A 26,039-nucleotide genomic window follows, 5' to 3' on the forward strand; every position below is an offset into this window, starting at 1 on the left:
TGAAAATCCTGCATTTGTTTTCTAGAATTTGTCCCATGAGCCCTCTTCGTCTATCAAACCCTTAGTCAACCTCCTTAGAACTAACTCCGTATTTAAGGGCTCTAATCTTGAAAGCACAGTGCACAAAATCTGTCTTTATACAGGCAGTTAACTACAGCACATCTGCATATTTGTATTAATTCAGACACTCTTTAGCAGCCACAAATGGGAGTTCACGTGCAGGTCCACAGGTCACAGTGATGGAGGTGAAAAGATGGAACAGAAAGGTAACATCAACAATTCAAGAAAAATGCAACAGACTCAAAAGTTTGAGTGCATTGTTGTTTTTAACAACCTCGGAGCTGCACGAGGTCTGTTTCTCAGGCAGTCACGGGCTGAGGTGGTGTTGAGTGATGGAGAGTGGAGAGGTAGTGGCATTTTCAAGAGAGCACTTGTTGTGACAGCAAAGCTGGATGAAAGATCGCTTGGACTGCTGTAAGTACCTGTGAGGTAATGTGAGTGAGTTAATGAGCTGGACCTGAAGGAATGCATTAGAATGATCAGGGACAAGCAGCAGTGGTGCCAGCACTCGTGCTGATCTGGTAGGGTTTTACCTACAACTTAAAGATCTATGATATAGTGGTATGATATGGAGATTTGGTGCTGTTGTAAAATGGTGTTTTGTAATGGAGACCAGGGGCTACACAACATTATTCCATGCATGTATTTGTTCTTGAATGAAGATACATGAAAACCACATGTATATTACTTGAGATATTTTATGAAAAACCGCTGTATGTTGCATTCTGTAAGATGTGAAACTAGTGGTTAAACCCACAAACTCTTTATTGTTTGTTATCTTTTTGCAAGCAGAGAGTCAGCTGCTGCAGCCGCTAATGTGTCAGCTTCACTTTCCAGAGCCACAATGCCCATCTGTTTTCTAAATTGGAGCATGGGGTAGTCAGTGTAAGGCCATGTCTTTCACAATGTTTGGTTGCAAATCTTTAAACTGTCTATGTCAAAGTGAAACTGAGCGTTGCATAATCAACAGAAACATTTGCTTTTCAAAGACCAAGCGTTGAACCAGAGAGAGAAGAAGGAAACATGAGGTTTAAAAAAACAAAACACACCTGACCTGAGGCCTTATCCAGACAGCTTCAGGGTTACCCTGGGCTTCTATACGAAGGTGATTCACTTCTTCCGGGGCTACATCGCCATGGTAACTTGTACTTTGCTCCTGTGAAGGTAACTTGCTCCGGAGCAGGTTAAGATCCAGATTAGAGATAAACAGGTATGAAATCTACTGACCAATCAGGTCTCCAGAAAGTAGCATCATGATCCCTGGAAGATCCCTCCGACCTCTGTGTGTGAACTCTACGGGGGATCTAAAGTTGTTGTTTTTTTAATCGTCTAATGTCTCTGGATTTCCCTGATGAGCATCTATAATAAATAATTCGATTTTTGAGCACAAAATTGTTTGTGACCCTAAAACATGACACCTACACAAATTTTCTGACCTGACATCTAATTTATACAAAGTTCAAATTCTGCTTTTATATTTAATCTTTACTCTCAAACCATAAACAGCAGCGACTCTGCAGCTGAGCGCGTAACACACATCACACCGTGAGCAGCAGGTGATGTTTCCGTTTAAAGTGGGCTCAGAGCACCATGTTTTCGCTGATGCTTGTATTCAGTCTGATGGATTCTCAGCCGAGGGACTATGTTTTCTGTGTGTAACTTGTTACTGACACCACTGGCACACTGCAGTGTTTCCACGTCTCCTCTAACGGGCTGTGAGACATGAGGCTCTAATGTTAAAATGAATCCAGTTTAAAGTTTCCCAACCGTGCACGCAGTGATGAAACTGTTAACTGGAATGACAATATTTACTCTCTGCGCTAAATCACCAGATTAGTCATGTCTGTTTCTACTGTGTCGCTGTGATTTAAAGCCAGAGGATTGTTTTAAAATCAGAGTAGTGTCGACAAGCAGTCGTTTTGCTACCGCGTTTAAAGCCGCCTCTCTTTGTGTGTGATTGCTCCTCGGGGGATTTCATTGGGGCTAGCGTTGTGGTTCGTACAACGACGTCGACGATGATTGGCCTAAGTAGCTGCCAGTCACGATAGACGCCGCTTCTAAAATCTCGCCCTGTGAAATGTTATTGGCTAAGAGTTTATCTCGAGGCTGGGGATTGGTGTTAGTAACGCCAGCAACGAGTCAGTCCAAAGTCATTGGTTGTTGGTTCCGCTGCAGTGTGAAGGCTTTCTTCCACAGCCAGTGAGACAGGCATCGGGCCAAGCTACCGAAGAAGAAGGAGAACAGGGAGAGGTAGTTGAGCTGCTGTGACGGGAGTGTGATGTTTGTTCGTGAGCGGAGACATGAAACTTTACACTGCGTGGATTTAACCTGCAGCTGACGTGAACGTGAGTAGCAGAGCTTCCCTCTGGCACTGCTGTGGGAGCCAGACCGCGGAGTGAGTGGAGCTTTGTCAGTTATTGTTCTCACATTAGCGTCAGTGCTTCAGCTGCAGAGCTGTGTACGGTCAGCTTGCGAATTCGTATGGACTCGAAGTGTCTGTGTCATGTGAACGACAAGCTTTAAGACAAGTGTAGGCTGCTCGCAAAGGTTCTCAACAGCACCCAAGTTGGTGCATAGCAAAGCTAAATGGAAGCCATTTGGTCCAGTGCCATTCCAGCGGAACGCGATTTTTCCCATTTGAAATTCCAGACAGGTCTATGGAAGTGCATGTTCGGCTGCCCCACAGGCAGGAACCGGCCTAAGCACATCCACAGCCTGGAGCTGGTGGCCCACTGGGGGCATGTTCACTGACTGCTAACTAACTCCGTGGCCTCAGATCCTGTTGGACTAAAGTGAAAGTTTTCGTCTTCTGTCAGGGAGCTCTTTGTTTCTCGGAAGCTACAGCAGCTCTGCCACACTCTCTCAGGACCACGTTTGTCTTTTGTAACTATTCTCCGATTATGCAACACTGTTGCTCAATTATTTAACTTGTGATAAATGATTGAAGCAGGCTGAGCTGCACACATCTTTAATGTTAGCAGGTCCATGTCAGGCACCAGGGTCAGCAAACAGAGCATGAAAGATGTGAGTGCGCATGTGAAGACTTGGTTTCATGTTTCATGTATTTGATTGGTATAATTTGTGATATGTGATCTGTTTTTATTGATTAGCCTGTGAGAGTTAAGCGGCTGTATCAGACAACACTTTGAACTTTGAAACGTTGTATTTGTCTCTCTGACCTTAGAGACAGAGTTTGAGACAGAGGTGAGGGAGAGTAGATCTATCAGACAGAGGATGATGAAGATGGAGCTGCCAGGCAAGAGGAAGACCTCAGAGGTGGTTCGTGGATTTAGTGGAGGAGGATGTGCAGAGGGTTGTTGTGACAGAGGATAGTAGGTAGGGAGGGGGAAGATGGAGGAGCTGAAAGGAGAGAAGGAATGATTCCTCACCTCACAATTGATTTTCTAGAAAATTATTTGGATATTTAAAAAACGTAAAGTTCAATAAATTTGACCTAAAGAGTTTCTTTTTCTCAGAGTTTGTAGCTTGTGTCTTACAGCTGAGCAGCTCTCTCCCTTTTATCCTTTGTCTCTAAATCATCTGAGACGTAATTACTTCCTTTTTGTTCTAAGAAAAACTTTTTGGAAACCTTTGGCTTCTAATTTCTTCTTCAGTTTCTTGCACATAAAAATTCTGGGTGGGCCATGCTGATGTGGATGTCAGTCAGTATTTACTCACTAAGCACATTGAAGTTTTTGGTAAGTTGTTTAATAGGTTGTGCTTATATGTCAAAGCCATTTAACACAGAGTTACTAACAAAGCCAAGCTTGGCTGCAGTGCAGAAGGAAACCTTTGATTGTCGTAACTCCTCATAGCAGGCATGGACGTGTGCTTTTTACTTAGCTGTCCAGGTGGGTAAATGGGAATTTTAATAACCTAGAAATAACATGGACCCGGCCCCCAGGAGAGGGCTACTTGTTAGTGAATCACTTGCTCAATCAGACAGACACACAGAGTGGCTCAGGGCAACAGATTCAGCTATGTTAGTTATGGGTAAACAAGCTCAGGCCTACTGACTGCTGCTCTCTTTAAAGCACTCCATCTATTCAGCCTCTGTGTTGATATTCCACTGGTGAACGATAGGCGTGTGCGTGCTGTAACACCGTGTGTGTAACAGCGTGTGTGTGTGTGTGGTGAGCTGTTTGGATGTGGAGTTGGTATGAGCCTTCTGTTGGGCACACATGCTGTTGCCTGGATTCAATACTGCCTTTACGTGTCCAAGAAACTCAGCTAATCTGGACACACCGACCCACATTCAGCACACTGCGCCTGTGCACAAAAACCCTTTCACCCATCCACGCTGGAGCCCCTGCAAAAACCTTCTGCACTTATAAAAACTGCACTTCACACTGTAAGGATCCATCTGCCCAAACATACTCTCACCACTGCTTCATGTACCAGCAGTAACACGTAAATACCAGCATGCATCTGTTTTTAATGAGCGTGCAGTAGCGGGACCTCCACCTATTGTCTGAAATGCATTAACAGCTGGCTGCAGCTGCTCTTCAGCTAGTGCATCGTTCTTTTTCTGGTACACCACTTAAGAAGATGAGAACCAATCGCACTGTACGTATATTTTGCTCTCCCTCATCTCTCAAAGATGGACATAGAGCGAGCGCCCTGCCTCTGTGGACCAGCCTCCTCTGGTGAAGGTCAAGTAAAGATGGGGTGAAAAGTTGAACAGAAAAGAACAACCACAGCAGCCCACCATGGTTCAGTCATTTACAGAAGATTATGGTCCAAGAATTGCTTGTTCTGATTAATAAACTCTGGGTTTCCATAACTGTGTCCTCTAAGCGTTAATGTAATATTAACATATAGCTGCTTTGTTAAGAAAACTCCTTCCCTCCGATTGCAATATATATGTATCACCAAATGAACTATCAAAAAGGATTTATAGTTGATAATGTTGCACAAGTACTGTGGCTCATTGTGTATATGTTTGAAACTGTGGTGATTAAGGTAAGAGTGGCGTCGACAAACAATCAGTTAACCCCTCCCTCCCTTCCTCGACAGGTGGATGACTCAGGCTGAGCAGGCCGCCAAGCTTGCATTACTCTGGCAGATCCCTGGGCAGTTGGTGAGTGCACATACATTTTTGTTTTAATACATTCTTCCTTCTAACCATTATCTCAGGCTGCAAAGTTGATCAAATTTTAATTTCAATCATGATTTTTATGTTCAAACAATTAATGAATGTGATCGAGGGGTGTTGGAAATGCACGCTCTGCCAGCAGAACACAGCTTTATGTGTCAGTCACAGCGCTTTCCTGCACTGCGGAGCCTGAGGTTACCTGAGTGCACCTGACTGCAGTGAGGTGCTCCATATCACAGACTGTCAAACAAGTCTCATGTCTGCCACAGCAGAAGACCACGAGCTCTGCACAGCAGAGCGTCACAAAATGCAGTATGATGAAAGCCAAACAATGCAGTGGTTGCTAAGGTGACTCACCAAGAATAAGCTCGGATAAAAATTTACATCCATCATGCAGGTACGGATGGCATGGAGTGAAAGAAGCCTTCTAAGAGATGCACTGAATTTGGGTGAATAAAGAGGACCAGTTAATTTTTATGCAAGGATTTGTAAGTTAACAGGAAGGCAGCAGTGTCCTTTTACCTCACTAAGTTCAAAAATAATCCTGATCCAATAACTAATCTCAGTACTGATCAACATAATCATTATTATCGCCACCGCTGAAGCCTCAGCTCTAACTACGGTATTTTACTGCTTTGTTTTAAACAACGCCAAAGAAAACATCTACCTGTTAATCCTGTTGTTGATAGTACAATGCAGTATTAGGGCCGTATTAAGAAAAAAATAGTGTTTATTCTTAGAATAAAGACAAAATGTTGAGATTAAAGTTGTTTTGAGTCAAACATCTGCCACAGAAAACACCCTGTGTAGATAAGTTAGTGAGACAGCTTGAATAGATATCTTCTTGTGTCTTAGTCTACAACATACACCTTCCCTACTGCATGAAGCAATAAGCATGAGCAACTTGAACTTGATCTGAACTTATTTCTGTTTTAGCACATAAACACAGCATGGTGATGCGTATAAGGACGAGAAGGTGCAGAAAGCTGCATCTGGTCAGAAGGTGGAAAAAAACAACAACACACAAACGTGGAGGAGTTGGTCGGATTTGTCCAAAATGAAATGGCTGCATTGGACAGATGCAACGATACAGATGCTTACAGCCTCGAGCACGTTTGAAACGACTGTAATCTCCATATTTCAACTTTGTTCTCAAATATTACTTTAGGTTTAATCTTGAAAGTAACAATAATATATATTTTTTCTTATTATGGCTCTAATATTCCTTCGTATAACAGGGATTCTTTAAAAACTTTATCAGTGGAATAATCAGAAACCACAAAAAAATACAGCTATGTGTGCCATATAGGGTAACAAAGATGAATTGCCTTTACTGTATGTTGACTGATGACAGCTAAATGTATAATCATCTCTCAAAGCCCCGCTCTGGGTCAGAGGAAAAATCTTGTAACCTCAAATCCTAAAACCAAGTCAGAATCCGCCATCATCCCCTTGGAAGGTGTGTCAGAAACGGCCCTAATTACTGCGGCCCTCCCAAAGGGAGAGATGACAACACAGAAGCTCACGTGTGTGAGAGAGCTGTGCTGCGCTGCTGTGTTGTCCACAACATGCTTTGTTTGAATGTGCTAGCATTTCCATCCTTTGTTCATTCACAGCACACACTGGTCAAGTCTGCATACACACACCCTGTCACTGAAGGGGTATGACTTTACTCTAAAACTCTGTGTCAGCAAATGTAGACACACACGCACACACACAAGCAGCAATGGGGATGCTGACCCAGCATTCCTTCCAGTCTGGGCTGTATACCTATTTTCCTGTGACTGGCTAACACAGCACCACTGACCATCTTTAGCGCTTGGTTGTTTATCAGTCTGCAGTGAAATTGAGAGGAAATATTGTGTTCTATTTATTGAGTCTTACTTCATTAGGTGTTTAGAGTGACCCAGGGTGTCATGTCCATTGCTCTACTGGGAGACACTAATGTGGGCTACAACAGTGGGACCTGAAGGAGGGAGAGAATATAAGTGTACATGGCACCAGGACACTATAGGTTGCAGGTCCAGTTTTGTAATCGGGTGAAGAGAGGAGCTGAGCTGTCAGTGAGTTGGAGCAGGTGGTTGAGGAGGATACTGGACAGGCATAATGTATAATGAGGAAGTGCTGGAAATATCTGACAGAGGATCTTCTATTCCCACCTCCAGCAGAACAGAACAGAATCCCTCAAAAGCAGCTCTGGCAAATCATCAGGTGGATAACTCGTCCGTTATGTATTAGTTGGTAGTAGTTTAACAGCTCCTTGTTAGCCGGGTCTCCAGGGTGGAGGAGGTTTGTCCTGAGATTAATTAAGGCCCTGGATGTTGAAATACTGATGTGATGTGGTGCAGTGCCTCTGGATAGGCCGACGGGGATGGTGTTAGCCACCCCTAAGGAGGAGTGACCTCCACAATCTAAAATGTGTTGCCCAAAGGCGAAAAAGACAATGCAGTTTGTGCTTTCACTGTTCACTTTGACCATTGTCACGTCACATTCGTGCCTCACTCTAGGACAGCGGTCCCCAACCCCCGGGCAATGGACTGGTACTGGTCCGTGAGGCGTTTGGTACCGGGCCGCAAGAGTTGAGGCTCGGGTGGGAAATTTATGGTTTTCAGGGTTTCTATCGGTTTTTATTGTTACCTTTCTTTCCCTGGGTCTTTTCCCATGTGTTATGAATAAATCTTCTTCATCTACTGGTTTTATTTTGTTGTATTTATCTGCAACACCTTAAAGGCCCGTCCCTGAAAATATTGTGGGGCATAAACCAGTTGACATTTTTGTGTGTGTGTGTGTGTGTGTGTGTGTGTGTGTGTGTGTGTGTGTGTGTGTGTGTGTGTGTGTGTCCTTTATTCTATTAATGCATTTTGTACATGGTCCATATAAGAAATAAATAAAAATGGAAAATGGGGAAAAAAAAAATCAAGCCAGTCTAGGAGCACTCTGTCTGTCTGTCAAAGAACACACCTCAACATGTTTTGTTACTTTCCAGATATCTCAGAGTGCTGCTCATCTGCAGCTGTCACTTGTGCATAAGTGCATTTTATTAAACATGTTTAATAGTTCCCCATACTGGTCCCATGAGCCAATCCTTTCAAACTTAAGAGACAGTTTGGAACATTTCCTCAACGCTCTGGGATCCTGGAGTGCACTCAGAGGATCTCATTCAGGGCACAGATACACTGTGTTGCCAAAGGTATTTGTTTGTCTACCTTCACACGCATATGAACTTGAGTCACATCCCATTCTTAATCCACAGGGTTTAACATGATGGCGGCTCACCCTCTGCAGCTATAACAGCTCCCACTCTTCTGGGAAGCCTCACAGCTTTGCACTGTGTTTATGGGAATATTTGACTATTCTACCAGAAACACCTTTGTGAGCTACTGATGAGGACGAGAAGGTCTGGCTCACAGTCTCCACCCTAATTCATCCCAAAGCTGTTCTGTTGTTGAGGTCAGGGCTCTGTGCAGGCCAGTCAAGTTCTTCCACATCAAACTCATGTCTTTATGGACCTTGCTTTGTTATAACACCACTAACAGCTGACTGTGGAGTATTTAGTAGCAAGGAAATTTCATGACTGGACTTGTTGCACAGGTGGCATCCTATCACGGTACCACACTGGAATTCCCTGAGCGTGAGCCATTCTTTCACAAATGTTTGTAGAAATAGTCTGTGGCCCTGAAAGTGATTGAAAGTTGGATGGGTGAGTGAATACTTTGGCAGTACAGTGTACCATTATGTGAACAGTGTTGTAAGAAATGTGATGTTATGGTTAGATCTTTAGTTCTTGTGTATTGTGCACAGAACTGTGACCGCTTGCATACACGCATCTATACTGCTAATCCCAGCTGTGTCTACAGTGTGACAATATTTTCCTTTGTCTCCCCCTGTTTTTATTGCAGTATAGGAGAGAGTGCTGTAGGTACCAAGCAAAGCTGCCATGTCGGTGACTGTTCACGAAAATCGGAAATCCCGCACTAGCACAGGCTCCATGAACATCTCATTGTTCCACAAGCCTTCACATCCCGACAGTGTCCTGACTCATTTGAACACAATGAGAAAACAATGCATGTTTACTGATGTCACTCTGTGGGCCGGCGATCGCTCTTTCCCATGCCACAGGTAAACTCACGCTGCCAGTGTCTTTTTCGATGACCCCTTTTGTTTGTTTGTTTTCTAACTTGTGACTTTCACTCTGGCTCATCTGCTTTCGTGTTCTGCAGGGCTGTCCTGGCAGCATGTAGTCGTTACTTTGAAGCCATGTTTAGCGGAGGGCTGCGAGAAAGCTTGGACACTGACGTCAATTTCAGAGACAGTATACACCCCGAGGTACTACTCTGAATTTCTCTTTGAACAGTCAGGTTAGCGTGTTCTGGTGGCTCCTTGTTTTCAGTTCTTTTCATTAAAAAAACAAACAAACATATCTATATATAATCTTATATAGCTCTACCTCAGCACTCAAAGCACTTGCCTCATTCACACAAACACTATTTTTCTCAGCTTTTCCTGCACAAGTGCTTTCTATCTAACATTCACCCACATTCATACTGTGATGGATGCATCTGAGAGCAACTTGGGGTTAGTACCATGCCCAAGGATATTTAGCACACAGACTGGAGGAGCCAGGGATCCAGCCACCAACTTCCCACTTAGTAGATAACTTGCCCTACCTCCTGAGCTGCATCCAATAAAATGAACCTGAAGTCCGATGCTATTTAATTTTGTATGCCTTAAAGTTTAATCTTCAGAGGACAGGAAATATAAGTGTAAAGAAATATACATGTAAAGAGTTGAGGACAGAGAGGGTTGAACCACTTCATAGCAGGTCCTTTTTCTCTCACATTAAAGAAATCAGAAGGACAGCAAGCTTTCATCTGCACAATATGGTCAGAATCATGAGGGATCTCATAACCTCCTCTGCCACCTCACTGTGGACTGGCTCATTCCTTACTACTGGGCTGCTCTGAAAGCTTTTAGTGGAGCGGGGATGAGAAAGAGGGATCGTCTGTCTCCCATATTAGCTGGTCTTCACTGGCTCCTCAAGTCCAGAATTCACATTAAATTTCTTCCTCTTGCAAAATTTGTTTGCAAGAGGAAGTGATCGGGGTTCATCATGTGTCACAGACCTTATAGTATCCTGATATCCCAGCAGAGCTTTGCTCTCAGACTGCAGGTTTACTTGTTTTTAGTTTCTAAAAGTGGAATGGGAGGCATGTCCTTCAGCTGTCAGGTATCGGCTGTCATCCTGTTTAGGTAATGGCTTCAGATTGTCCTTGTAATTCGATTTGGCTCAGGTGACACTGAAAAATTATTGTTACTCTAATTTATTAGGATTTAGTTTAGGAAGATTTCTAACTAGGATCAAAGTGTCTTTTCCAATGGAGACCTGGCTGAGGTTGCAGGCTCGCATTAAATGCTGCATGTATAGCACACATATGCAAACAGCCACAATACAAACTGCCTGCTTCCTCTTTTCTTCCATTCTTTGATCTCTTAAAATTCACCAGTACACGTGCCCACGTTTAGTGTGTTTTGGTCTTAGGCAGTGTATCACGCTGTTATATGTCCTGTAATGTGCATGGCTAATTTTCCAATGGCCTACTTGGCTAGGTCCTGGAGCTTCTGTTGGACTTTGCCTACTCTTCCCGAGTGATCATAAATGAGGAGAACGCAGAGTCGTTGTTGGAGGCTGGCGACATGCTGCAGTTCCACGATATTCGGGATGCAGCAGCAGAGTTCTTAGAAAAAAACCTGCACGCGTCCAACTGCTTGGGAATGATGCTGTTATCAGATGCTCATCAGTGTAAAAGACTGTACGAGCTGTCGTGGAGGATGTGTCTGGTGCACTATGAGACGGTAAAGATGACTATTCTTGTTTTCTCTAAGTTTATTAAAAAATACTGAGTGAACAAATGAACATATGTTTCAGATTTGTGGGGGGATTGATCCTGTGGAATATTTTAATAATCTGAGATTGTCACAATCAGGTAGTAGGAACTCAAGCGCAGAGCGGTTAGACGTCTCCAAAAGCAGTTTATTTACAGCACTAGTGCACGATGTATACAGTGAAGGGAAATCCAAACTCCAGGGAATCACGGGGAAGCTCTCTCACACTCGCTCACGTCTTCTTGCCCAAACTCACACGTTCACACAGCAGGGAGGTCACAGGTCCGGGAAGGAAAGTCTCTGTAGCAGAAGAAAGGGAAGTCACTCACAAAGCACAGGTTCACAGGAGCTGGGAGAATCACTAACGTCTGTAGTACAATCATCCAGCGACGAGAGGATCTGTGTTCCAGCCTCAAATAGTGCTCCTAGGTGATGACAGCTGATTGTTGTCAGGTGTGTGGACCAAGGGCGGGAGCCCACAGTGAGCTCCGCCCAGGCAGAGAGGGAGAGAGAAAACCAAACAACACATGTAGCCTTGTGGGGCCGGCCGGGCAGGCACAGAGACCACGACAGAGATGGAGGATTTGTGGTTTTCATGCACTATAAACCAGAATGATCAAAATGGAAACAAAGGCTTAAAAGGTTTTACTTTATTCAAAAAAGGAAAGTTTCCTTTTTTGAATAAAGTGTGTGTTTGTGTGAGAGAGTGTGTATGTTGCATATAACATAAGTATTTGTGCTTTCAGGTGAGAGAGTCTGAGGATTTCTACAGTCTGTCCAAAGACCAGCTGCTGGAGCTGATTCTGAGTGACGAGCTGGAGATAGAAGATGAACAGGTGAGTGTCGTCACTCGCGGGGACTCTCCTGTGTCTGTGGCGTGTTTTTTCAGAGCGTACTGATTTGTGTTTGGAAGTGATTTTTCATCCAAATACCAACCAAACCGCAGAATGCTCCTCGTACAGTGTTGGAAGCCATAAATTGATGTTGGCTGGTAATTTGACTCATGGCAGGTTGTGTTTAACTCTGTGATGCGGTGGGTTCGATACGACTTGGAGGGTCGGCGTCTTCATTTGCCAGAGCTGCTGACAGGCATAAGGTTGGCTCTGCTGCCCTCGGAGTGTCTGCTGGAGGCTGTAGCCTGTGAGGAGCTGATTATGGCTGACAAGAGGAGCAGGTAGGCTCATAAGACCAAGACCATGTAAACTTTGTGTCTTCTCTTTGTTTCGTCTCACATTTAAGCTTTCGCATTCAGTACTAGCTTTTCATATGAGTTGGGTCTGATTGAGTGAAAAGTGTTACAGGCCAAGAAGTTTCTTAGGCTTAAAAGGTAATAAAGATGTAAAAGAGGAGCCGACCACAAAAAATGAATGGAAGAGAGAAGACGATGGTTAATAACAATTAATGCAATAGTGGCATATACACACAAGTGAGTAGAGGAAAGGAGTAAAAGGAGGTAGAGTACATCATGGGAAGTCCCTCAGCAGTGTAGCTAAAGCATCTTCCCAGGGTCACTTGATCCTCCCCTAATCGTTGGCTCTATCAGAAACAGAGTTTGAAGCCCAATCTTAAAACCGGGTTCATGCACAGTTTTAAGATGATATTACTTTTCCATCACTTGAATACAAATTTTCTGAAATGTCTCCAAGTCCAAGCCAAAATCTTTTTTGAAAGGTATTACACAGCTGAGGCCGAGCAGCCTCGCTGTGACTGTGACTCGATCATCACAGATCTGTGACACCCTGTGAGCTGGTGCCATGGACCAGCTGAACCCAACTTCAATCAAAAATGGTGTTTCTCAAAAGTGACAGCAAATACTCTACCTTAGAATGAACCAAGAATGTCACCGATTCCTGCTTTTATTTAGTTATTCATTCAAACTGTATTTGATGGGGCGATACAGTTTAATATAGTTCTGATGCAGAGCATGAAACTGATGTCCTGCAGGGTGATTCCAGGTATCACAACCTGTCTGCATACAGGCTTTTACATCGATCAAGCAAAAACAAAACATTTCAGTATCACTTACATGAACCACAGAGCAGATCATGTCGGACTCCATGACTGCTTCACAAGACTTGCTTGGATATAGATTCCCATGTATCTGTGTATCAGTTCAGTTTCCTTTTGTGTTATATCTTTTTTTTTTTGTTATTGTTACTATTTATATTTTTCAAATATTATTAAAATATTCTTGAGAAATTATAGGAGTGTGAATTTAAACAAAAATCAGCTAGCAGCTGTGGTTTTGACAGACTCTCCACGCTTTCAGTAAGGATCAGCTGATGTGCTGACTGTCCTGCAGGTCCATAGTAGAAGAGGCAATGCAGTGTAAGAAGAAAATCCTTCAGAATGATGGAGTAGTGACGAGTCCTTGTGCCCGACCACGCAAGGCAGGACATACGCTACTTATACTCGGAGGCCAAACCTTCATGTGTGACAAGATATATCAGGTAAAAGGACCTTTCTGCTTGTGTGGTGTGATTTCATGTAATGCACTGTCAGTGTCACTTCTCTCAGGCTGATGTGAGTTGAACTGCTATGTTATTAACATGACATTTAACGGCTCTTTCATTTTAAGCTTACACCTATAGATCTACTAATTCATCCAGTATTTAATTGTTCTCCTGTGTAAAACATCTCTCCTGTCTCTGCTGTGATCTTCTCCATCTCAACCCCGACACAGTCGGCTTTTCACAACCAAAACTCTCCTTGCTGATTGAGTTTAATCTCAGCACAATGACTAATACTAATTTAATATATCAGTGGGGAAATGACATAAAAATTCCATTGATTGGTGAGTTATGAGGATTAACCTCATAATACATCGACATAACCCCGTCTTCGTGTTCTTTGTGAACATGGAAACAAATTCAGAGTGAATTTTAACTCCGCTTTATTTAATTCACCAGTTCATCTTTATGTATCTTTATGTCATCCTCTGTCTCATTTTATGTTGACTGCAACAACTGGGCCACTTCTGATGTTCACATATTTATGTCAAATCTATAGGTTGATCATAAAGCCAAGGAGATCATACCGAAGGCAGACCTTCCCAGCCCTAGAAAGGAGTTCAGTGCCTGCGCCATTGGTTGTAAGGTTTATGTGACAGGAGGTCGAGGATCAGAGAATGGAGTGTCTAAAGACGTCTGGATCTATGACACTGTCCATGAAGAGTGGTCTAAAGGAGCACCCATGCTAATAGCCAGGTATGCTGTTTGTTGCTTTATAGGAAATGCTGGATCAGAGCAAACGGCAATGTAGTAGTACTGTCCAATTTTTAGGGTAGTTTTGCAGTTAAATTTGCAGTGTAAATGGACATTTATTGGTCTAAATGTGTTGCCCAGAGCAAAGTGAGATTCTAGAGTTGTATATATTGTACTTGGCAATTGTTTAACAATAAGAAATTATCACAAAACAGACGTTGCTCTTGCCACTGAACCAGAAATCGCTTAGAAGGCAATTTTTCCTGCTGCAACGTTTATCTTTGTGAATCTGTGCTTCAGACTACGTTTCATTCACTTCACCCTATTATGTTTGAAAGGATTAAAAAGTGTTAGCATGACTGTAAACATGGCAGATATGTCATGAACTGTGGCAAATGCCAAGGCTTTCTAAGGAGCTCCAGGATAAAATGAGTTTTGGATGCAACTGAGATTAGTTAAAGTGCCACTGGTAGAAGTATAGTTTGTGTGGATAGACGCTGTGTATAGAAAAGTGTTTAAACTTAGTTTAGCCATATAGTGGATTGCATTACAAAGTGCACCATCGCAAACCCATCACTGACAGAAGTTCACACAACATGCTGCTTCCCTTCCACAGGTTTGGCCATGGATCAGCTGAGCTGGAGAACAGTCTGTATGTTGTTGGAGGGCATACAGCCATAGCTGGTGTCTTCCCTGCTTCACCATCTGTCTCTCTGAAACAGGTCTGAAAAGCAATGACTTCTACCTAAAACTGAAATAAACAATTATTTATTTGTAACTGACAAGTGCAGAATTTTTTTTTTTGACAATTTATGTATATTTATGTACAGTTTATTTGTTCTGTAAATTTCATAGCCAGCCACAAAAGCGTATATGCATTGACTTTGAACTGGCAGGAAGTTACAGAAAGTGGTACTTTGCACAAAAGTGCATTCTCTGTTAAAGTCTTACAGAATAGTTAAATTATAATAATAAATGACATTGAGAAAATTGCACCTTGACAGGTGTTAAAATAAATCTTTATAGGCAATGTAAACATGTTTTATTGGGCAGGGTGGAGCGCAGGGTTAGGTGTATAGCAGGTCGTCCGTAACACTCCTGCCAAGTTTAAAGACTGTCTGTCAAGAAGAGTGAAGAACAGCTTTACCATGTGCAGAGATTTCACTGATGCTTGACCAGCAGCTCAGTTTGCATTTTACTGTTTTATGATCAAACTTTACAGGGACATGAAAATAAAGTGTTAAGTGTATCAAACGTCTTCACCAGGTGGAGCGGTATGACCCTCTCAATAACAAATGGACCATGATGGCTCCACTAAGAGATGGCGTCAGTAACGCTGCTGTGGTCTCTGCCAAACTCAAACTCTTTGTTTTTGGGGGGACCACCATACACAGAGACAAAGCCTCCAAGGTTGGTCCTCTTTGTTACTTACCTGCCTCTCTGAAGCATCTCTACCAATACTGTATGAATGTTATTGATTATACTTTTCTTTGAAAGACCAGTTATTGTTCTTTGTTTCAGTCATTGTGTAATAAAGATGTAAAAGAACAATACTACATTTAGTGTGAGTGTTGTGCTGTCGGCGATGGCACTGTAGCTGTATAATTCCCTGCTTGCTATTTTGTAGGTCCAGTGTTACGACCCCGTAGGAAACCGCTGGAACATCGCTGCCGAGTGCCCTCAGCCCTGGCGCTACACGGCAGCTGCTGTCTTGGGAAGCCAGATCTTTATCATGGGCGGCGACACAGAATTCACAGCTGCCTCTGCTTATCGCTTTGACTGTGAAGCCAATCAGTGGACTCGAGTGGGCGACATGACATCCAAACGGATGAGCTGCCATGCCGTGGCCTCGGGAAATAAGCTTTATGTGGTTGGAGGTTATTTTGGGACGCAGCGGTGTAAAACTCTGGACTGTTACGATCCCACGTCAGATAGTTGGAACTCCATCACCACTGTACCTTATTCACTGATCCCCACTGCCTTTGTCAGCACATGGAAACACCTGCCTGCCTAACTGTGAGGTACCAGGAGACACTCATCCCAGGTATGTTGAGGAATGTCTCAGTATGCCACACAAGTCACTGATTGTTACAGCAATCCACATTTGTTAACGTCAAAGTTACACTTCATAACTTCTTCACTGTGTGTGGTTTTTATCACAACTCGGGCTTTTCAGTCTTAAACATACTATTCACCGCTAGATGTTACTTAGTCCTCCCACAGCTAGCCTGAATTGCCTTCAGGCTAGCTGAAAGTCCCTCTTCCCAGGTTTTGCTTCTGCAGCTGCCAAAGCCACAGGCCAGTCCTCCAACACCCATCTGCTACCTCAGGAGACCCTTGAGGTCAACCAAACCTGGGAAGCCCATACCAGCCTCATTTATTCCTTCACTGGCACTGGCCACTAGTGGGTCTGTAGGTTACCACCACGACAGGCACAAATGATCATATGGCTTTAGCTCTTGCCCACTGGTTTGATAGTGGAGGTCCTGAAAATGGCCATTTGGACCCCATGTCCCCAACTGCCCCCAGTATGCAAGAGAAATCCAAAAAGACCTCACAGACAGGACCTCTGTTATTCACTTGGGTACCAGTTCTGTTTAGCAGCCTTCCCTGTTAGCTCATTCAACTCACCACTAAGTTGTGATCAGTTTATACAATTGCGTTTTATTTAGTTAGTGCCACTTCACAACAACTGTCCCCTCGAGGTTCTTTATAGTGCAGGCTATAGACCTTAAACAAGAAGAGAAAAAAAGTGTAACTTCCATATTTTACAGCACTGCTTCTTTCCTCACCCAAGTCCCAATATTATCGCTGATCTTTGGCCTAAGGTTCTGTGCTACCAGGCATATTTCTGAGCAAACCTCAAGCTCAAACCCCTGCTTAGCACAGAAGTGTAGTAACACAGCAGACTCTGGTTTAGACTTTGCTGTTGCTCCAGTTTCTGCGTGGGCTCCAGCTCTATCATCATTACCCACCTGAGCACAGAGGTCTCCCAGGAGTGGAGTGCCGAGGTGGAACCTCTTCCACGATCCCTGTCAAAGACTCCAACAAGTCAGTGTTCTGAGAAGCTGTTCAGAGCCCTGCTCTCTCTAACTCATAGATGTTATTTTATATGTTGTAATAATGTTGGTGGTGGCTGCAGCTCAGGAGGTAGATCATCTACTAATTGGAAGGTTGGTGGTTCAATCCCTGGCTGCTCCAGTCTGCATGCCAGATCTCCTTGGGCAAGAGCTCAGTGTGTGAGCGTTAGATAGAAAACAATGATAACGATTGTAGTGCATCAATGTATGTTCCCTAACCTTGAATCAGTCTGGAAGAAACTTACAGGTTACATATATTTAGAAAGAACAAAAACAAAGAAACTGCAGTGTTGTGTGTACATTATGTGTACGTTTTTGTTTTTTGTAAATACATTTTTCAGTTATTGGGGATCACAGGAATGTGATGATGTCATGTGTGAATAAGTGCTGATCAAACAGTGACAGTAACTGACTATTTTGTCATACAATGAATACGTGTTTTGTTATTCATCTCTTTGCTGTTTATGAGCAGCAGTTTTGCTTTCTCACTAAATACAGTTATGTAATGAAGATAAAAAGATTTACGATAAATGAACACGCATGTGTGAATTTTCATACATGAGCAAAGCGAAGAAGCTCCACAGGCCAGAGTATAATGGTGGCAGTACTAATATTATTAAAAAATCAACTAAGTAAACAGGAAATGTAATGTTACCAAAACATTACAAACATTTGCAGATTAAAATCGTGTCCATTTTTTTTAATAGACTTATGTGGGAGAAATGATTTCCTGTATCTGTCCTTATAGCAGCCGCACTGATTCAGCGTGTTAGAGGGTGATGTGTGTCCTGTTTGTGGTCCATAACAGCCAACACAGAGCCAGCCTTCCTCATCATTTATTATCCTGATCACTTGTTGGTTTCACCAGCTCTGATGCTGCTGCCCCTGCACACCACAGCAGAGGACACTGTGCTCACCACAACCCACTGACAGGAAATCGCCAACACTATGCTGCACGTGTAGAAGGATGTTAGGAAACGGAGGCGGCTCATCCCTTTCTTGTATCCAGCCTCTGTGTTAGTTTTCCACTTGAGCCTCTCGGGACGTACACGGGGAGTGGATAGCTGTCCTCGATCACCATCTCCCTGGCCTTATTCAGGTTTAGAGGCACATGATTTTCCCCAGACCATTAAAGCACTACTGATCTGCCCTCCATCTCCCACCCATCACTTATACAGTTAGCTGTATAGGCTTCTGAGTGATGTTTCAGTTCACACTGCAGTTTGGTCACAGTCCTGCTCCAGCCTCACACACCTCACTGCTGTTGTCTTCTCTGCCTGCAGGTGTCGACGCTGCCCCTCACATCAGTTTACAGTCGCGCTGTTTCACTCAGGGTTGTAGAGAGTTAATCTAAGCGCAGTTTATTTAGATTGTTATCAAATAAATTATTGTTTGCGTTGCTGGTCATAATAAGAGTGATGACAGCAGTTATATATCTAAGATGATGCTGTGTAATCTGTGAACAGCTGTGAATGACAATGACACCAGCCAACAGGCTCCACACAACATTATGGTGGTGGTGGTGTTAATGATGGTGAAGTTCCAATAATAATAATAATAATAATAATAATAATAATAATAATAATAATAATAATATCAGCAATGTGTGTGTGTATATGGAACCACATTAAAAGCAGCAGAACACAGTAGTGGCAAATATCATCACACAGATGAATATTTTTCTCTAATCATAAACTGATGGGCAACTTTTTAATGTTTTCTTGAATATGAAGTTAATAGTTTTGTTGCCTTCATGTTTTATTTCTGTTCTTTTCTTCCAGGAGGAGAAACTCTGAGAGTGGCCGAAGCGCCACACAGGACCAAGCTTTCTGAAGACGAAGCAGCGTGTCACACACTCTGAATCATTGTGAGTGGTGTGGTTAAAAAAACCCCACAGTGCACCACTCAGGTCTGAACACAGACAATTACAGTGCTTCCTGATGACATACAAACACAGAGACTGTGTGTGTGCGTGTGTTTCTTTAGTGTCTTATGAGTCAAACCATTCCAGTAAGAAATCAAACTAAGAGCTGCCATGTTTACTTAAGTCATTTTCCTCAGAAGTCCAGCAAAATGAAATGAAAGCAAAGAATATGTTCACTGCAGTATTGAATAGTCATTGATGTGATGGAGGTTTCTGGCTTTTGCAGTGCTAGGTTTTATTTGTTCATGTTTTGTTTTGTTTTGTTTTTTTTTTTTGTTTTGTTTTTTTTCTTCGTAAGAGATTTTCCAGTTCATACAGAAACAAGTGCAGCGCAGGCCGAGTTTAGCCTGAATTATCCGGTGGTAAAGAATCATTTGCTAAAATGAAGTTGAATTACTCATGCTACTTTCTAAAAGTCCTCGTTGATGTCACAGCATTAGCAGCTCTCCACACACGATCTATTTATTCACCTCTGCAGCAGTGCAGCTCGTCACCAGAGGATGTGGACATGACTGCACAGCAAGCAGCCTGTGTGGCAGACTGTACAGAACTGTGACGTCGAAGCGATTTACTCAGCACCAAGAAAATAAGCATCAAAGATCTACTTTTTGGGCTTGGATTCAGCTCTAATGGACACCTGGTTGATTAACATTTCAGAGTGCATTTGCAGTCCTCTGTATTTCCTGTGACATGATTACATTATGAATGAATGTGTGCAGCTGAGCAAGTTTTCAGTGGTTTGAAATCTGAGAAGCACAGCGGCCTTGTTGAGTATGTCCTGCAGACACGCTCAGTGCCATTCAAACACTGCTCTGTATTTTCTCTGTAGCACCTAAAGACTTTTAATCTTCAACAGTGAGTTCGTGTGCGTGAGTGTGTGAATGAGTGATCAGTGTACAGTGTTTCCCCGTGCTCAAACTAACACAACAACTGAATGAACAAGGTTTGTGGCGCACACAGTTGCACCGCCGTTGCTATGTTGTACTGGCTCTGTCAGTGTACAGTGTTTACTAATGTCGGGAGCGTCTTTGCACTCGTTCTCTCTACAACTGTTCATGAAGACCTTGGATGGACCCTTCTGAGCTGCATTTGCTTGTTTTCCCAAGTTGGAATTAAACTTTATCTCAGAAGAAAGACTCTGAAGCATGCACCAGTGAATCTGGGAAATCTGAGGATGAACATGTTTCTTAAAGTGAGGTTTTCCAGATGATTTTGAAAAAGTTTTTTAAGTGTGGTGCTGTCATGTTTTTACTGGTGATAATAAACACTGACTCACTTTTTAAACTGCACTGAGCTTTTGAACGTGCAGATGAGGATGACTGGTTTGTCTCTGTCGCTTTTAACACGTCGGGTGTCAGAAAAGGTGAATCTTTCCATCCCAGTATACACTGCATCCTTGACTAATATGTACAGTAAAACACTTACTAGTGAACTCAGTTACAGGTAGACTGATTGTGTTTTCTGCAGGGACACTGATTCTGGTTGATTAAAAACCTCTCACCTGCACAGAGTACCGCAAAGACGACCATGAAGTCACAGGACAGCCCATGCTTGCATTCCGACTAAATGACTAAATAAACCACAGCAATGTTTTCAAATTCACATTTAGCTAGTTTTACAGTTAAAGGCACACGTGCCAAGGATCAAATGACTTCTGAGTGCATGTGACGTGCACACTCGTGCCAATACTAGATTTAGCCTCAAAGTCAAAGAGTCACTCTTCCAGTGTCCTCAACAAAAATGAAAAAGTTAATTTGGGTCAGCACAGTCATTTTTCTGCCCTCCCAAATGTACTTTCTATCGATGGAGTGAGAAAAGTGCCTCCCATGGTCATCTAATTGCCTGTTTTCATCACTGTCATCTTCTATGTGATCTAGAAGAAGTGCACCAATAATTATTACAAGGATATTTGCTTTCGGTATGCTCAGTTCAGCTGAGGTGTTTAAAAAGGTTTGTGTCTTTGTAGCAAAGTGAAAATGCTGAATGACCTCCTCCAAATGTGATTCCATCATTTTTGTCAGGGCTGGTATTGCTGCTTAAAGAAAAACACAACAAAGTGTTGGTTTAATCAAACCAGCTGCTAACGCCTGTTAGCCACTGGAAAGTGTCTGGATCTGTATCTCTCTCATTAAATCATTAAATTAGTTAATTTTAATTAGGAACTAATTTCAAATGTAGCAGCAGACTCGTCACACCAGACAACATTTTTCCATGGACTGAGCTTCAGAGCAGACAGCAGAATTACAGCTAAACTATAAGGAGGTAAACTGCCTATTCACTGTCAGATACTGTGAGAGGAGTACTACATGCATCACTGAAATATGGCTGCACTCATACTTTCAGATAGTACTTGGCTTATAACGTTTTGGCAGATAGAGCAACACGTTCTCACTCCCAACTCGTCAAACGTGTGACGCATGGTCAGGCTCCCTCTGCTTCACTTATGGACGCACAGGGTACCCCTCTCGCGTCGGGAATTGACGTGAAGGGTCCTCCGATTGAAGAGATTGCTGCGGAAGTGCCTGTTGTCGGTATATTTAGACATTTTCCAAATCACATTGTAGTGACGTATACAGAACACAATAAATTATATAATGTAAACAACTACCTGAAAAACAGGTAGAAGATACTTTTGTATCGTTTATTGCATTTACGGAGGGAGTGATGTATGCTGGGTAATGGCACAGCTAGCTACTGGGTGACTTTATTCACCCGCTTCGGCTGTTATCAGTCCATACAATGGGCGTTATTAGCACAAATCTGTCCCATAGATATGGGCCATCTCCTGCTAGATTGTTCAGAAGGTTGTTCTCATCCATCCAGATGGAGGATCACTAACAGGAGCGTGGAAGACTCCAGAATCCACTCTGGCTGGAATCCGGTGGATACAGCAGTGTTTACAGGTAAGACCATTTAAACGGACAGCATTTATAGAATGACTATTAAAAGTCAGCGAGTGTCAGTAATGTTAATGTGGTTATCTTAGTAATACACAGAGTGCTAATATAACAGCTTTAAGATGCATTTGTAGATATTATTACGTGTTTTACCGTCTTTATGGTGCTAGCTTAAAGTTACGGTGTAAACGTTAGCTTATATTGGAGTAAAGCTGTTACTGTTTAAACGATGTTAGCACAGAAATATTAGCTTCTGTCATGACTGATGAAGTTACCAGTTAATAAAGTTTCCAGTAAAGTGTTTAATCACAGCCACAGATTGGCAGCAAATATCTCGATTAGCTTCAGTGCATCTGTAATAAATATGTGCAAGTTTCAGTGCTTCGTTTAAACTGTATGATACTTATACTGACCCAGGGTCAGTGTAAAATACAATCCCAGCTGTGTGAACAAAGCCACTGTAAATTTAATCCTGCATGACAAACCTCAGGATGCAGGTTATTATTACTCTTTCCTGCTGGCACACCTGTCACACCTGAGAGTCAGTTAGAAACTTGCAGTGACCTGGACATCATGCAAAGACTGTCAGACTCTGTAATACTGCAAATGATCAGTGACTCAGGTTAACACTAAACTTTAAACGGCACCTCTGTGTGCTGAACATCTAGGATTGAGTCAGGCTGCATTGACTGTGGGACTTTAATGTGTTAAAAGCAGGTTGAAGACGGCTCAGAAACATTTGAAGATTAAAATTTAGCATTATGGCTGCTGGTGGTTTGTAAAGCCTCTACTCAGCTGTATTTTTGTTACTAATTTATGTTTGTTGTTGTTTAACACAGATTTCAGAAGATCAAATATGCTTAATAGTTTAACTAGATTTCATTTGTCAGTGTGGGACTGCTGAGTCACCGGAAGAACTCATTTGATTCATTCTCCACATGATGTTCATATACAGAAATGTTTCACAGGAACTGATTTCTCCCAAAGAGTGAACTAGTGTGTTTCCAGAGATTACCTCTGTATGAATGTACTTCTTAAATGAAGGCAAGTGTTTGTCCTTTTTTGTTCCTCAGGTACAGTACGTGATATCAAGGGCAGGCAGTCAACACTGGGGGTAGACAAGAAGCAGACGTACTTCCAAGAGGGAGCTGCAGTGAGGTCAGAGGTCAGAATCTGAAACAGCTCAGGTTTATATTTTAGAGGTTATAAAAAATCAAAATGTATTTATGAAGAAACCTTTAAATAATAGTCATAATTATGATTATTGGATTTTCTGTTACACATATCGTGTTAGCCCTGCAATAAACTGGCAGCCTGTCTTTGTCCTGTATCAGCTGGGATAGGCTTCATCCTCCCGCAACCCTGAATTGGATACATTGTATTCCAATTATGTAATCTGATCATTTACAAACTCAATCAAAACTCTAATCAAAATGTAAGTAATAATTATAAAATGGGAAAGCAGAAATAAGTGTGACATAAATGTAAATGTGTGAGCTGACATAGAGGACAGCTATATGCAGTCTGAAAAACCTTTGTTGTCAAGTTTGCAGGTATATCAGCACGAGACATTCTTACATAGAAGAGACATTAAAGTCTCTGACTCAGTGAAGCATTATTGGTCCCGTCTGTTTGGATAAATATAGTAAGTTGATGTATGTGCATTTATTGACACATTTTCTTAAGTGCTTATCCAGTTCAGGATCACAGTGGAGCTGCAGCTGGATATGTTCAGTAAATAAACCTTACAAAAGTTAACAATAAACCTGCATCCATGTATGTTGTTGTCCACAGGAGAAAGTTAAATGACTACAAACCTAAAGCCACTAGTTCCCACACTGGAGCTCCCTGACACTGTGTGTTAACCGTATTTAGCTTGTATCAACAGTTGTAACAGGCTAAGCCACCTGAGACACTGCATTGAATTTGTTCCTGTCTTAATGATTTCAGCTGACTGGTTTCAGCTCAGATGTTCTGCTTTTTCCTTTCAGTAGATCAAAGCAGCTCGTGCTCCTTCTGCTTCCATTTTAGAAGAAGAAGAAGAAGGCGAAGGCTTCAGCGAAGTGGCGTTCATGGTCTCAGTGAACAGTCACGGTCACACACTGCATGTGGTTTTAAAAGCAACATGTCTGTTCACCACAACAATGGAGATGTGTAATATTAGTGCAGCTACGGTTTGTTCTTGAACATCAGTTCTGTTTTCTACTTTGATCACTTAGACCAAAAAAGTGTTGTTTTCAGATTCTTTCTTTTACATCTATAAACCACCTGCTCATTTTTTATTACAATTAGTTTCACATGAATGTTAGTGTTTCCTTTATGATCTTTTAATGCTTACACTACACTGTACATGTCTACATTAGAGACATTTCTGTTACCTGTTTCTGTTGACTCAGAGTTGTGAAATGTTCTTTTATTTGATACACAATATGAAGTTCATAATTTTCTTACAAATAAAACTCTAATGACAAACATGAACAGCTGTGCTTATTTCTGAGACATGAGTTTTTGAATGTGTTCATGTTTAGACAGTGTGCATCTGTATGCTGAAACTGTAATGGTGAACCTGAGGTGATGGTCAACAGAAGGAAAATATACATCAATATAAAACAATATTGAAGTAATGTCTTTACCCTCTGCAGCGTGTGCACGCAATCACCTTATTCACTGTAGTAAACATGCACCGCTAGCTCACGTGACTGACTGTCTCCATGGTTACATCGTATATTATTAGCTATGTAAACAGCTTCCAAAGATACCGCCATAGCTCTCTGCAGCTGTAACACTTTCGCACTTTGCAAATCATTTCACGTTTTTGATAGTTATGAAGACAGAATATGTTTTTAAGGTCATGCTAGGCGGTTGCTATGGTGGTTGCTGTGGACTTGGGTGGACCGCGTCCGATTCCTGTTATTAGCTGTCTGCCGTAGGAAGGCTGCGTTCCATTTACAAGTAGTGACAGTCGGCCGCAACTCGAACTCAAACCCCGCTTTGTTCTTTAATCAGTGTTGGGAAGGTTACTTTTAAAATGTATTCCAGTACAGATTACAGATTACATGCCCCAAAATGTATTCTGTAACGTATTCCGTTACGTTATTCAATGACAGTAACGTATTCTGAATACTTTGGATTACTTAATATATTATCATGCTTTTTACAACTACGTGAATGTACTATTGCTGTGATTTATTACTTTTACTGAAGGTCCGAACCGTAGTAAAGGGGCTCTGGCTAATATGTCGGGTTCTGTGTTGGGCTGAAAACTAGCTTTACTTTGTTGTCTGGGTCAACTCTGCTTGCGAGAGACAGAGAGAGGCATTGAAAGGCTGCTCCAACGGAACTTATTGTTTCGGAGGAAAACACGAACACAGTGTACAGTCAAGTCTTAATAGCTTACTTACAACTGGGCTCGTCAGGCACTCTTCTTGGCTGCAGTGGTTATTATTATATTTACATGCTTCCAGCTCCCGTTTTTCCTCGGTGACAGCTCGTACTTTTCCACTCGCCTTTTTCTCCCTCCTCGCGCTCACAGACCCATAACGTGTATGGCAGTCCATTTTCCCTGCAGCACGGACTACACTGCCCATGAGGCTACATTCTTTAAAGCAGTAGCATTCTGTCTATTAGCTTAGCACAACAACAACAAAAAGGCGCTCTCTCACCCAGGAAACACGCAGAGAGAGAGCGTCACCCTGTAACCATGGCAACCGTAACGCTGCCGCCTGGAACAAAAGAACGTAGCTGTCAAAACAAAACCCAAACAGTCCTGACCCGCCACAATATGAAACAGGAAAGTACCGCCGTGTAATCCATTTATTTCAACAAAGTAACTGTATTCTGAATACCACCTTTTTAAACGGTAACTGTAACTGAATACAGTTACTCATATTTTGTATT

The 26,039-nt window shown here is 42.4% G+C and overlaps 1 protein-coding gene across 8 annotated transcripts; it reads left to right on the forward strand.

Moving 5' to 3' along the window:
- The first annotated feature begins 2,182 nt into the window (after positions 1 to 2,182).
- Positions 2,183 to 20,564, forward strand: LOC120730312 (kelch-like protein 25). Of its 8 annotated transcripts, none has more exons than XM_040026620.1 (14): positions 2,184 to 2,405; positions 5,077 to 5,140; positions 5,425 to 5,552; positions 9,055 to 9,274; positions 9,376 to 9,481; positions 10,763 to 11,008; positions 11,785 to 11,874; positions 12,049 to 12,212; positions 13,341 to 13,488; positions 14,048 to 14,244; positions 14,858 to 14,963; positions 15,508 to 15,651; positions 15,869 to 16,285; positions 19,103 to 20,564. In XM_040026620.1, the coding sequence occupies exons 4-13, from the start codon at positions 9,093 to 9,095 to the stop codon at positions 16,253 to 16,255; spliced, it is 1,770 nt and encodes a 589-aa protein (XP_039882554.1). In that variant the 5' UTR covers positions 2,184 to 2,405; positions 5,077 to 5,140; positions 5,425 to 5,552; positions 9,055 to 9,092; the 3' UTR covers positions 16,256 to 16,285; positions 19,103 to 20,564. The 8 variants fall into 8 exon arrangements, with proteins under 8 accessions (XP_039882557.1, XP_039882554.1, XP_039882555.1 ...); XM_040026621.1 differs by having other exon boundaries at positions 5,428 to 5,552; XM_040026625.1 differs by having other exon boundaries at positions 2,191 to 2,310.
- The last annotated feature ends 5,475 nt before the right edge of the window (positions 20,565 to 26,039 follow it).

This window comes from Simochromis diagramma, unplaced genomic scaffold, assembly GCF_900408965.1.
Source record: "Simochromis diagramma unplaced genomic scaffold, fSimDia1.1 OVJJ01000293.1, whole genome shotgun sequence".
Taxonomy (NCBI): Eukaryota; Metazoa; Chordata; class Actinopteri; order Cichliformes; family Cichlidae; genus Simochromis; species Simochromis diagramma.